The sequence below is a fragment of the Oncorhynchus clarkii genome, chromosome 10 (assembly GCF_045791955.1).
Source record: "Oncorhynchus clarkii lewisi isolate Uvic-CL-2024 chromosome 10, UVic_Ocla_1.0, whole genome shotgun sequence".
NCBI classification, from domain to species: domain Eukaryota; kingdom Metazoa; phylum Chordata; class Actinopteri; order Salmoniformes; family Salmonidae; genus Oncorhynchus; species Oncorhynchus clarkii.
This window is the reverse complement of record NC_092156.1, coordinates 61,016,906-61,031,450: the sequence shown is the minus strand read 5'-3', so window position 1 is coordinate 61,031,450 and position 14,545 is coordinate 61,016,906. Positions and strand designations below refer to the sequence as shown.

The window sequence follows — 14,545 nt, the reverse complement described above, 5'->3', positions numbered from 1 at the left end:
TGGGCCTCTTGGCTGCATCTCTGATCAGTCTTCTCCTTGTATGAGCTGAAAGTTTAGAGGGACGGCCAGGTCTTGGTAGATTTGCAGTGGTCTGATACTCCTTCCATTTCAATATTATCGCTTGCACAGTGCTCCTTGGGATGTTTAAAGCTTGGGAAATCTTTTTGTATCCAAATCCGGCTTTAAACTTCTTCACAACAGTATCTCGGACCTGCCTGGTGTGTTCCTTGTTCTTCATGATGCTTTCTGCGCTTTTAACGGACCTCTGAGACTATCACAGTGCAGGTGCATTTATACGGAGACTTGATTACACACAGGTGGATTGTATTTATCATCATTAGTCATTTAGGTCAACATTGGATCATTCAGAGATCCTCACTGAACTTCTGGAGAGAGTTTGCTGCACTGAAAGTAAAGGGGCTGAATAATTTTGCACGCCCAATTTTTCCGTTTTTGATTTGTTAAAAAAGTTTGAAATATCCAATAAATGTCGTTCCACTTCATGATTGTGTCCCACTTGTTGTTGATTCTTCACAAAAAAATACAGTTTTATATCTTTATGTTTGAAGCCTGAAATGTGGCAAAAGGTCGCAAAGTTCAAGGGGCCGAATACTTTCGCAAGGCACTGTATATACACACTTTTTTTTTGAATATACCGTTATTATTCCCCGCAAACCATACCACCCCTCCCCCAATTGGAGTAAACTAATAAACAATAACACTTACACTTCTACCTTCAGTTTATACATACTATACACATTTTCAGACAATCTATTTTACAATAGTTATATTTTGTTTGTTTTTAGTCCTGGCCTTCCTCCATTTCTGATGTCCATCCAGTTTGATTTCTATTTGTAACTGTGCTATTTGACAACATTTCTGAACCTATATACATTTTACAGACCCCGTATGTTCTACATTTGTTATCTTGTTGTTATTAGTCCCACCATTCAGCTCCATTCAACCCCTCCCATTTATCTCTTAACACCATCCATTTTGTATTTCTATTTGCCATATATTTTTCAACTGTGCTGTGATGCTTCACAAAAGTACTGAACCTTTCTATTCTCATAGCTTCTACAGATTGTAAATAACATTTTAAAAAAATTGCTAAAATAATTATTGATCCAATAACTTGAAAAGACTGACTTTTCAAATCACCCAGTATTGCTCTCTGCAGAGTTAGTTCTAGGTAAATGTTGCAATTCTTCCGCCATTCCTGGACCTGTGACCAAAAACGAGCTACATATGGACAGTACCAAAATAAAAGATCTAAGGACTCTGCCTCCTCGCAGCAAAATCTGCAGAGCTGGGAAGATTGTATCCCATATATATATATATATATATATATATATATATATATATATATCCCCCATATATAATATATATATAATATTCTATTGGTTGCAAGAATTTGGTATAATCATTTAAATTTTAAAATGTGAAGTTCCAGCGTCATTTTGCGTGTCAATTCATAGACCATGTGCCATGGAATCGGTATATCGAAAATGTCTTCCCAACTATTTTGCAATTTACATGGCACAGCTGTACATTTTTTTGGTCCTTAAATGAAACTATTTTTATTTATCACCATTTTCTTTAACTTTTGGTCTTTAATGCAGGGCCCGACAGACAAGTTCCTTACTTTTTCCCCCTTCCACTTGCCTCTTCCATTTTTGTGGTAATGCTGGTTGGTTGGTTGTAATTTTGAGTAGAGCAGACATTCCCATATGTCTGTGTTAGCTGCATGTGTGAAATAACTCCACCAGTCCTATTTATGATATAATTACCAAAAACTATACATTAAAAAAAAAAGATTTTATAAAAAAAATACGTTGTTTAAAAAAAAAATCAATTAGTATATTAGAGTTTAACCACAATATTTGTTGTATTATTTGTTCAGTCTTTTCAGGTGGATTAAACAAAAATTGCAAACAACTTTCTAAGGCTTGTTTAAAAAATAACAATATATTGGAGATTATTTCGTTTTCAAATAACCGAAAGTGAGCAGTTGTAATCTGAATAAAGGGAAAAAGGCCATTATTGAACATGGGGTGAGACATTCTTACTAATTTACTAGAGACCATTTCGGATTTAAGTATAACTTTTGTATGACTGATGCATTTAGTGAGAGGTCTAATGCTTTAATATTTAATCATTTCTGCCCTCTGAATTCACATTAATTATATAAATAGACCCTTTTAATTTTGTCTGGCTTGCCATTCCAAATAAAATGGAAACTTTTTTGTTCATGTAAATAAAAAAGCAGGTTAGGTGTAGGAAAAACCACAAGCAAATAGGTCAACTGTGATATGACTAAAGAGTTCATCAGGGCGATTTTTCCACAAATAGGTATTTTCCTTTCCATAGTAGCAAGATAATATCTATTTTTGCTAACTTTGTATAAAAATGTATTGGAGTGAGATCATTTCTTTCTTTCGGGATATGTCTACCGAGTATGTCCACATCAGACCTTTTTATTGGTAAACTATACAGTAATGTAAAAGTAGATTTTTTTAGTGATCCGATACATAATATAGTAGACCTACCATCATTTGGTTTTAATCCAGAGGTTAGAAAAAATATCTAGATCCTCTGAGGCTGTGGAGGGATTCTAATTGTGGTTTTAAAAAAAAACATGAATCAGTGTACAATGAATGACACCTTTGTTTTTAAGCCATGGATTTCTCATCCCTTAATATTATTGTTGGATCAAATTTTTTCAGCTAACATTTCAATGGTAATAATAAATAGATATGCCGATAGTGGACAACCTTGTTTTACTCCTCTTGACGGTTTAAAACTTTGATGTAGCCATTATTTACTATTTTACACCTAGAGTTACTATATATATATATATATATATATATAACTAACTCATTTTTTTAAAGAGGTTCTCCAAAATTGAAATATTCTAGGCATTTATATATAAACTCCAGTCGTACTTTATCAAAAGCCTTTTCAAAGTCAGCTATGAAAACCAGGCCCCGCAGCCTCTGCCTTCTCGTCCAGGCAATGTGCCAAGTTTTTGGCGACAAAAGCATGAAACTTGGTACACTTGTACAATTTAGGTCCTTGGTTCCTTCACATTTTCGGATACGGAGGCGTCGCAAAAACGCCTCTTGGCGGCCGCGGCAGCCATTTTCCATTCCGCCATACCAAATAATGTATTTTGCATCATATCTTCAGAATCAAACATGATAACACAGAATAGGTGATGTCTACCCCTGTGTTTTGATGGTCAATGATTACAATGATACCATGCACATCATCACAAATGCCCCCTGGCTTCCGTGGAGGCCATTATGCTATTATGCCATTACTGGACAATGTATTTTCCATCATATCGTCTGAACCAAACATGATAACACAGGAAAGGTCTACCCTGCACAGGAAAGGTCTACCCTGTCATGACGTGCCCTTTTTGGATGAGGACCATAGCCCTCTCTCTCCCACCACAGGTTTGATGGTCATAAATACCTAAAACTCTGTACCCCCCTCAGCCAAAATGAAGGTTGAGAATCCCTTTGTTACCACAGAGAAAGACTGCAGTATGGTAACGTCAAAAGGTTGAATAATTTAACAGTATTTCTTTATTCCAAGCAGTTGGAGTGGTCCGTGGACACTTAAGGAACAGTCATGTCAAGTTTGTTTCATTTGGTGACCTCATGAAGGACAGGAGACAAACATTACTGTTTCTTTGTTTGTATACACTTCTCAATTATGGGGTTTACATCTGAATGTTGTATCAAATAAATGATAGAGTATAGGAATACTTTTGAAAAGATGAAAAGTGATGTTAGCCTTCTAAATGAGTAAGGGTTTTCATATAAAGTTTTAACTAGTCAGTGACCAAACCCCCGTGAGCACAGACATTTACATCATGGAACGCCCCCTTTTCTACTCTAGTATAAAAGCCACTTCCAAAATGTTTTACATTAGTCAAGATAACGCCGTGATGGGGTCGCCACGTTTAAATGGCTACTACTCTCTAGAGACCAAAACATGCTGGTGTGAAGTGGTTTAAACTACAACTCTACAAAAGGACAAGACCAGAGAACGTGGAGATCATCCCCACGCTGAAATTGTGAAAATCTACAAACTAAAGACCAATTATTCGGGCTGCAGCTGTTTCAATACTTTAGTCTGGTAAACACATCCAATCTAAGAACATCTCTGAATGGTACTCTGACGTATCCATTATAACAACCTACAACCACGAAAGACCTTGGGACTTCTGGGGAACGCAACCAGAGACCCTCTGATGAACTATTATCCAGCAGACGGACGGACCGGCAATCACAGAGAGGGACAACAAAGGCATACACTTGTAAATATGTAAATTGCTATTTAATTTTCTAATGAGCGGCTGTTCATGTTCAAAGTAGTGCATGTTCATTTACATCAGTGTAGTTATGAACTGTATTACAGTGGTTCCACTGAGTTTCCTGCTCTTGAGCTTTCCCCACTGCTTTCCTTTGTCTACCAAGCCGTCATATCGGTTTCGTCCGCTAGGGACTTTTCCTTGATGTTCATTTAGAAAGGAACAAATTCTAAATTTTAAAAAGTATTACTATACTTACATATTTGCATGACACCGAAGTCAACAGGATACAAAAAAAACAATAATCATATATTAAATAAGTATATAAAAGCACACTAAACATGATGACAGACTAATCATGGAGAACACTAAACATGATGAGACTAACCAGGGACGTGAACTAGACAGAAGATAAAAGCTAAGACAACAGAGAATCCAGGTAAGCCTGTGTGAAGAAGTGTGTTAGTGTGGACCTGAATATGTGCATGGATTGTGAGGTTGACATGGAGAGGGAGTTCCAACGTTGGGGAGCTGCATTGCTAAAAGTCTGGTCTCACATGGAGCAGAGCCTGGTGCGAGGGAGGGTGAGGAGGCAAGTGTCAGAGGAGTGAAGTGAACAGGTGGGAGTGAAGGGGTGCAGGTGGTCAGTAATGTATGTGGGCGCCAGTCCATTGAGTGCTTTGTAGGTGAGCATGAGCAATTTGAAGATGATCCTGTATTGAACTTGGAGATAGTGGAGTTTGATGAGGGTGGGTTGATGTAGTCCCCAAGGTCTCGCGTGTGCGAGGACTCTCAACTGCATTTTTTACATGTTGAAGTCTGTCCAGTGTTTTGGTGGGGAGTCCGTAGTGAATGGCGCTGCAGTAGTCAAAGAGTGATAAAAACAAGTGGGAATGAGAGTTTCAGCACCTCTACAATCTTTAAGGCCACCGACTGAAGCAAACTAAACCTTCATTTAAATGCTCACCTTGGCAGAGCAATTCAAAATAAAAGTTTGTCAATAATATTTTCAGCAGAGATATTTGTCACTAGTGCTCATTATTCTTTATCTGGAGTTAATGTATTCTGCGTTTTGTGTTTGTTCCCACAGGCTGTTCCATCTACAAGTGCAACCTTGGTTTTAGGGTGCAGGCTCACTTCCATTGTTTTTGCGAGTCTTTGTTTTTGAATAAGAATCAGTTCCTCCAAGACTTGAATAAAAGCCATGGGACATCACCCACCAGGGGGAGAGGCAGGGACATCACACACTCAAGCCTTTTTGCTTGACATCATGGGAAAATCAAAATAAATCAGCTAAGACCTCAGGAAAAAATGTGTAGACCTCCACAAGTCTGATTCATCCTTGGGAGCAATTTCCAAATGACTGAAGGTACCACGTTCATCTGTACAAACAATAGTACGCAAGTATGAACACCATGGGACCACGTAGCTGTCATACCGCTCAGGAAGGAGAAGCGTTCTGTCTCCTAGAGATGAACGTACAATGGTGCGAATAGTGCAAATCCATCCCAGAACAACAGCAAAGGACCTTGTGAAGATGCTGGAGGAAACAAATGCAAAAGTTTCTATATCCACAGTAAAATGAGTCCTATATCAATATAACCGGAAAGGCCGCTCAGCAAGGAAGAAGCCACTGCTTCAAAGCCGCCATAAAAAAGGGTTACAACTGGGGACAAAGATCATACTTTTTGAAGAATTGTCCTCTGGTCTGATGAAACAAAAATGGAACTGTTTGGCCATAATGACCATTTATTTTTGAAGGAAAAAGGGGAACGCTTGCAAGCCAAAGAACATCATCCCAACCATGAAGCACGGGGGTGGCAGCATCATGTTGTGGGAGTGCTTTGCTGCAGGAGGGACTGGTGCACTTCACAAAATAGATGGCATAATAAGAAAGTAAAATGATGTGGATATATTGAAGCAACATCTCAAGACATCAATCAGGAAGTTAAAGCTTGGTTGCAAATGGGTCTTCCAAATGGACAATGACACCAAGCATACTTCCAAAGTTGTGGAAAAATGGCTTAAGGACAACAAAGTCAAGGTATTGGAGTGGCCATCACAGAAAATGTGTGGGCAGAACTGAAAAAGCGTGTGCGAGCAAGGAGGCCTTACAAACCTAACTAAGTTACACCAGCTCTGTCAGGAGGAATGGGCCAAAATTCCCCCAACTTATTGTGGGAAGCTTGTGGAAGGCTACCCGAAACGTTTGACCCAAGTTAAACAATTTAAAGGCAAAGCTACCAAATACTAATTGTGAGTGTATGTCAACTTCTGACCCACCGGGAATGTAATGAAAGAAATAAAAGCTGAAATAAATCACTCCACTATTATTCTGACATTTCACATTCTTAAAATAAAGTGGCCTAAGACAATTAATTTTTACTAGGATTAAATGTCAGGAATTGTGGAAAACTGAGTTGAAATGTATTTGGCTAAGGTGTATGTAAACTTCCGACTTCAACTGTAAAAACTAGCAAACGGTAGTACGCCCCAAAGACAAAATGAAAAAAAATGGAAAAATCTGGCCAAGCATGTATTAAGTACTCAGGTGTTCACAGTGGGGATGTCACTTCAACTTCAAACCTGCCCAGCCAGTTCCTGGATCCAACGAAGGAAAATGGATTATTTGCTGTTGTCAAAACAATGCACGGTTCAAGTGTGCCTTTTCACATACAGAGAAAGGAGGAGGCACATGAAGTGTTCTGCGAGTCACCTCAATGCCCGTCTAACCATGAACTAGCACAACAATCAAGTGTTATTTTCTTTCAAATAGTTAGTGGACTATTGTCATTACAGTGGAAATTGAAAACATGAGGGAAGATGTTTTGTCGGAGATGGTAGAAAATAAATGGTTTGGAGAAAAAAAAATCTGATTTTCTGAAGCTCAATAAGAATAACAATAACAAGGCTATATACAGGGGGCACCGGTACCAAGTCAGGGTGCAGGTGTACAGGCTAGTTGAGGTAATCTGTACTTGTAGGTGGGGGCGAAGTGACTATGCATAGGTAACAAACAAACAGTGAGTAGTAGCAGTGTGCAAGGGGGGGGGGGGGGGGTCAATATAAATTGTCCGGGTGGCGATTTTTATGAATTGTTCAGCAGTCTAATGGCTTGGGGGTAGAAGCTGTTGAGGAGCCTTTTGGTCCTAGATGGCAAGCGCTCCGGTACCGCTTGCTGTGTGGTAGCAGAGAAAACAGTCTATAACTTGGGTGACTAGAGTCTCTGACAATTTTTAGGGCTTTCCTCTGACACCGCCTATTATATAGGTCCTGGATGGCAGGAAGCTTGGCCCCAGTGATGTACTGGGCCGTTTGCACTACCCTCTGTAGCACCTTACGGTCAGATGCCGAGCAGTTGCCATAACAGGAGGTGATGCAACCGGTCAGGATGCTCTCAATGGTGCAGCTGTAGAACATTTTGAGGATCTGGGGACCCATGCCAAATCTTTTCAGTCTCATGAGGGGGGAAAGGGTTTTGTCATCCTCTTCACAACTGTCTTGGTATGTTTGGACCATGATAGTTAGTTGGTGATGTGGACACCAAGGAACTTGAAACTCTCGACTCGCTCTACTACAGCCCCGTCGATGTTAATAGATGCCTGTTTGGCCCGCCTTTTCCTGTAGTCCACGATCAGCTCCTTTGTCCTGCTCACATTGAGATGTTGTTGTCCTGGCACCACACTGCCAGTTCTCTGACCTCCTCCCTATAGGCCATCTCATTGTTGTCGGTGATCAGGCCACTGTTGTGTCGTCAACAAACTTAATGATGGTGTTGGAGTTGTGTTTGGCCACGCAGTCGTGGGTGAACAGGGAGTACAGGAGGGAACTAAGTACTGAGGGGCCCCACTTTTGAGGATCAGCGTGGCGGACGTGTTGTTGCCCGTCAGGAAGTCCAGGATCCAGTTGCAAAGGGAGGTGTTTAGTCCCAGTGTCCTTAGCTTAGAGATGAGCTTCGTGGGCACTATGGTGTTGAACGCTGAGCTGTAGTTGAACAGCATTCTCACATAGGTGTTCCTTTTGTCCAGGTGAGAAAGGGCGGTGTGGAGTGCGATTGAGATTGCATCATCTGTGGATCTGTTGGGGCGGTATGCAAATTGGAGTGGGCCTAGGGTGTCCAGGAGGATGCTGCTGATGTGAGCCATGGCCGGCCTTTCAAAGCACTTCATGGCTACCGATGTGAGTGCCACGGGGCGGTAATCATTTAGGCAGGTTACCTTCGCTTCCTTGGGCACAGGGACTATGGTGGTCTGCTTGTAGGTATTAAAACCTCTTAAGTCTACCCCTTCCTTTTTCGAACATTCTGTTAAAAATCGCACAACTTTTCAGCGTCCTGCTACTCATGCCAGGAATATAGTATATGCATATGATTAGTATGTGTGGATAGAAAACACTCTGAAGTTTCTAAAACTGGTTAAATCACGGCTGTGACTATAACAGATTGTGTGTTTCATCGAAAAGCGCAAGAAAAACTGCTCTCTGAAAGCTAAAAATTATTTCCATGCGTCACTTTCATGGGTTGTTAAAAGGGCACAAAATTAATTATCGACCTGCATGCAATTCCTACAGATTCCACACGATGTCGCCATTGTCGTCATTTTCCAGGGACTTTTTTCTTGGTAAATCCAACTAACTGGATTCAATTTCTTCCGGTCTCCACCAGGATGTTTTGAATGTGCACATTGGCAGCCATTGATTTGAAGACGAGGAGCTATTGAATATACATCGCCCTGTAATCATTTTGATAGATTATAAACGTTTACTAATACCTAAAGTTGGATTACAAAAGTATTTCGAAGTGTTTTGTGAAAGTTTATCGTCGACTTTTTTAATTTTAAAAAATGACGCAGCGTTTAAAAACAATGTTTTTTTCTGAATGACACAGCTTCCATAGAAAGCTATTTTGGGTATATATGGACCGATTTAAACGAAAAAAAGACCCAATAGTGATGTTTATGGGGCATATAGGAGTGCCAAGAAAGAAGCTCGTCAAAGGTAATGAATGTTTTATATTTTATTTCTGCGTTTTGTGTAGCGCCGGCTAAGCTAAATCTTTGTTTACATCGCATTCAGGCATTTTGGGGTGTTGCATGCTATCAGATAATAGCTTCTCATGCTTTCGCCGAAAAGCATTTTAAAAATCTGACTTGTTGGCTAGGTTCACAACGAGTGTAGCTTTAATTCAATACCCTGCATGTGAATTTTGATGAAGGTTTGAGTTTTAACGAGTACATTTAGCATTTAGCGTAGCGCATTTGCATTTCCAGGTGTCTACTTGAGACATCTGCGTCTCAAGTAGGAGCAAGAAGTTAAAGACTCCGTCAGGGAGAGGTTGAAAATGTCAGTGAAGACACTTGCCAGTTGGTCCGTGCATGCTTTGAGTACACGTCCTGGTAATCCGTCTGGCCCAGCGGCTTTGTGAATATTGACCTGTTTAAAGGTTTTGTTCACATCGGCTACCGAGAGCGTTTTCACACAGACATCCAGAACAGCTGGTGCTCTCGTGCATGCTTCAGTGTTGCTTTCCTCAAAGTGAGCATAAAAGGTATTTAGCTCATCTGGTAGGCTCGCGTCACTGGGCAGCTCGCATCTGGGTTTCCCTTTGTGGTCCGCAATAGTTTTCAAGCCCTGCAAGATCCGACAAGCGTGAGAGCCGATGTAGTAGGATTCAATATTAATCTTGTATTGTCGCTTTGCTTGTTTGATGGTTCGTCTGAGGGCATAGCGGGATTTTTTACAAGTGTCCTGATTAGTCTCCCGCTCCTTGAAAGTGGCAGCTTTAGCCTTTAGCTCAATGCGCTTGTTGCCTGTAATCCATGGCTTCTGGTTGGGATATGTACGTGCAGTCACTGTGGGGACGATGTCATCGATGCACTTATTGATGAAGTTGATGACTGAGGTGGTGTATTCCCCAATGCCATTGGATGAAACATATTCCAGTCTGTGCAGGCAAAACAGTCCTGTAATGTAGTATCCATGTCATCTGACCACTTGCGTATTGAGCGAGTCACTGGTATTTCCTTAGAATTGTGGTCCGATTTGCCAAATGGAGGGCGGGGGAGAGCTTTCTATGCATCTCTGTGTGTGGAGTAAAGATGGTCTAGGATTTTTTCCCCCCTGGTTGCACATGTGACATGCTGGTAAAAATTTGGTAAAACTGATTTAATCCCGCCTGCATTAATTAAAGTCCCTGGCCACTAGGAGCGCCGCTTCTGGGTGAGCATTTTCTTCTTTGCTTATGGCCTTATAGCGTTGGTTGAGAGCGATCTTAGTGGCAGCTTCGCTTTGTGGTGGTAAATAGACGGCTACGAATAATACAGATGAGAACTCTCTTGGTAGATAGTGTGGTCGACAGCTTATCGTAAGGTACTCTACCTCAGGCAAGCAATACCTCAAGACTTCTTTAATATTAGACATTGTGCACCAGCTGTTCTTGACAAAAAGACACACACCCACACCCCTCGTCTTACCAGACGTAGTATCTCTGTTCTGCCGGTGCATGGAAAATCTAGCCAGCTCTATATTGTCCGTTTCTTCGTTCTTTGCACGTTAGCAAGGAGAATGGAAGGCATTGGGAGTTTACTCGCTCGCCTCCGGCTTCTCAGAAGGATCCCTGATCTGCGTCCCCTTTTCCGGCGTCTTTTCTTCACGCAAAAAGCGTGGATATGGGCCTGTTCCAGTGAAAGCAGGATATCCTTCTCGTCGGACTCTTTAAAGGAAAAAGTTTATTCAAGTCCGCGGTGAGTAATTACTTTTCTGATGTCCAGAAGTTATTTTGGGTCATAAGAGATGGTAGCAGCAAAATGATGTACAAAAATAAGTTACACAAAACGCAAATTATTATAATTTTTTTTTAAATTGCACAATTGGTTGGGAGAACGTCAGCCATGTTCTTCGGTGCCAACTTCATCTTTTTTTAAATTGCTGCAAAAACACAACAGGGAAGACTGACTAATATTAACTGTTAACTCTTGTATAAATACTGTAGTGAAAAAAAACAGTAGTATATAGTATAGTAATTCGTATTTTTGTGGATTGTTGTATACTGTAGTCATTTTGCGGACTGTAATATACTGTAGTATTTACTGTCATTACCGAAGTATTTACTCGTGTTTTTGTTTTTATTATCTTTGACATAAAAGTGGCTTTCTCCTTGAGGAAACCTACTGGAGAAATACTAAAAGAGCACATTTTACAGACCTGTAGGTAGGACTGGGGTCTGAACAGATTTTGTATAACCTGTATGGAACAATATGGTCTATATTTGGCATGTAGGTTTCTCACTTATGGGTGGAACAGAGTGGGATATGGGGAGGGGAATGGGGATATGCAAATTAAATACTGTAGTATTTACTATAGTAAAAAAAAGTGTCGTGTTTTTGCGGACATTATTGTTCTATTTACTGCAGTGTTTTTTTGGTTAATAATACTATAGTATTCTACAGTATACTACAATATTTTATAGTATGTAATACACATGATTGAGGGATACTACTGTGTGTATACTAAAGTTTACTATAGAAGTCTATTCTAAGTGTGGGCAGCAGGTAGCCTAGTGTTTAGAGCGTTGGGCCAGTAACCAAAAGGTTGCTGGATCGAATCCCTGAACCGACAAGGTAAAAACATGTTGCTCTGCCCCTGAACAAGGCAGTCAACCCACAGTTCCCCGGTAGGCTGTCATTGTAAATAAGAATTTGTTCTTAACTGGACTTGCCTAGTTAAATAAAAGGTTAAATAAAAATCAATAAAATATTTTAAAAAGGTACTGTACAGTAAACTGTAGTATTTTTTCATGTGGGCAGACACCTGTCTCCATGCTTCACTTCAAGGCCCTTTGTGACAACACATGCAACTTCTCTTGTGCTTCATGTGGACACTATCCTCCTATTGTGATTATGGATCTTGGCTGATAAGTCATTAAGATATTAAATAACTTAAAATGGTCTGTTAAATTCAGTGCATCAGAATGCCCCATTTAAGTTTGAAATCTCTATTTCCTGTTTTAAGTATGTGTGTGTCTCTCTCTCTTTCTGTCAGGTGGTAGGCTTTGGAGAGGAGAACAACCAGGCAGAGCAGCTGTGGCCCCAACCCCAGCCCTACAGAGGGGGAAGAGGACTAAGGCCCCTAAGACCTCCACTTTATCCTACAGAGAAGTGTCCAAGCTGACCTTCCCACCTCGCCCATGCTGGCCAACGTTCATTGACGACATCCACGCATTCTCCTCCTCCCTCACCCTCTACCCCTACCACAAAATCCTCAAGTAGATTGGTTCCGTACATTGGTTCCGCATAGCAGGAGGCAATTAGTCAGGCAGGCCGGAACGCAGTGCAGTGGTGTCTTCAGAAGCTAAACTCATCTCTGCCCCGTCTCCTTTCTCCACGGCCAAAACTATATTGTTTGAGAGCTCTTTGGTTTGTCCTTTCGTTCTCACTCGACCCTGATTGATTGAATAGCATGAATACTCTTTGCTGTGAATGGTAAGGGAAGAAAAGAGAAGAGGGATTCTATCATCTCTGTCATGTATCTTCATTCTTTTTGTTGAAGAAGCATTGAGTGTATTTTAAAAATGGACATTAGGGTTAACACATGTTCATACTAAGATTTTGTGGATCGAAAAAGTGAGGTATGTTCGTCATAGCGGTAAGATACATTGTCAGTATGTGACAGATTTCTGATTCGTTTTTTAGGTACTGTTGTAACTTTGATTCTGTTTTAGAGAGGCAAAAGGGAAAACCTCACAGTTACTGTAGGTTTAACATTTCAGCCCTACCGCTGCCTTTAAAACCACTAGACTGGCATGTTTATAGCTATAACCTGTTATCATCATCTTTAAGTGTAAATATTTACTTATGCACAAACTGGTATCAGGCTTATTTTTCTCATATTAACCCAATTGTCTACACTGCAAGATAAATACAATTGCTAAAATTGTCATGACATATCATACCACTGTTCTACATGATTAATAACTGAATGTCCTCATCAATGTATCAAGAATTCTGATACGTTTCCACTGAGTTCATTTTAATGTGGTTGTTTTTGTCATTTTCAGTACCTCAAACGGATTATTTCGGACATACACATCATTGTACATTTTCTATACATACATTTTGGAAAATGTATTGCATAAATATACGTGATTGTGATCAAACGCGATGGTGTCCTGAGATAATCGGTGTTTTTTCTATGAATTTGTTTTCTACTTCTGTAGTCATAAAATAACGAATTCAGGGAAAGAAAATAGATGTAGAATCATCCTTAATCTCTACCACATACAAGTAGATGGCGATAGTATTGGTTTTGTTGACAGGCTAGTTTTAGTCACATACTTTAGGGCTGCAGCTGGATAGTATTGAAATGTTCAGGGCCCCAAATTGTACAAGTGTTGCAAATTATATGCTTTATGAAAAAGTGAAAATAATTTTCATACATCGCCGGGACTATTCTGCTAAATGTACCTCTTGCCATTCCCCTGTATGCGTCGACGAGCTTGACACTTCTGGGACTGGTGAAGACGCGCTCTCGCATTGTCCTCTCTGCGCGCTCCCGTGACACCTTCAGTTCCAGTAGCTGTAGTTTCCTCCTTAATGCCCTGTTTTCTTTCTGGCTTTGAGTTATTTCCAAACGAAACACTGCATAGTCGTCATCTACGAGTTTGCAGACCTCTGCCACGGCTGCATTCGCTAACACCTCCATGATGGAGGCTATTTGAGTGTGAAAAACCATATCGTTAGCCATTGTTAGTTAACCCTTAGCAGCTAGTAAGCGTTACCTAGATAACATTTAACAACCAAATCCTGTTTCCAACGCGAATTAAAGACTACACTGGGTAAGTATGTGATGCTGTGCAGTTAAACGAGTCATATTTAGAGTTCCATGGTGTCAAAAACCGTATAAATAACAAAAATAAAAACTGTAACGTGGAAATCTCCTTGGTCACAGTTTACTTCCGTTTACACAGAGGTGAAAGGATGTTGTAGCTCAGGGGTGTGGTTAAATGAAAAGCGTTTGCGCGATGTTCTTTTAAATACGGTACTGCTTGTGTCATTACACATTCATCAGTATATATTTCAAGATCAGAGCAGACTTGAGGCTTAGGAGATCTGATTCATCAGCTAACATAACTTTTAGGGAATTCTGAAGCATTTATGTAATCAAAACGGTCACAAAGAATTCATAAAGGTCATGTTACCTGACAGATGATATCTCAGAACAAAACGT

At 40.3% G+C, this 14,545-nt stretch overlaps 1 protein-coding gene and 1 non-coding gene across 2 annotated transcripts in view; both read right to left on the bottom strand.

The window, feature by feature from the left end:
* Positions 1–14,282, bottom strand: part of LOC139418901 (uncharacterized) — a 21,856-nt gene extending 7,574 nt beyond the window's left edge. The window contains exon 1 of the mRNA XM_071168683.1: positions 13,783–14,282. Coding sequence (XP_071024784.1) covers positions 13,783–14,062 — 280 coding nt within the window. The 5' untranslated portion in view covers positions 14,063–14,282. The remainder of the gene's footprint in view (positions 1–13,782) is intronic.
* LOC139419831 (U7 small nuclear RNA) lies at positions 11,465–11,517 on the bottom strand. Its single transcript, XR_011635445.1, has one exon. It is a non-coding gene; the product is annotated as a U7 small nuclear RNA (small nuclear RNA).
* Positions 14,283–14,545: the final 263 nt, after the last annotated feature.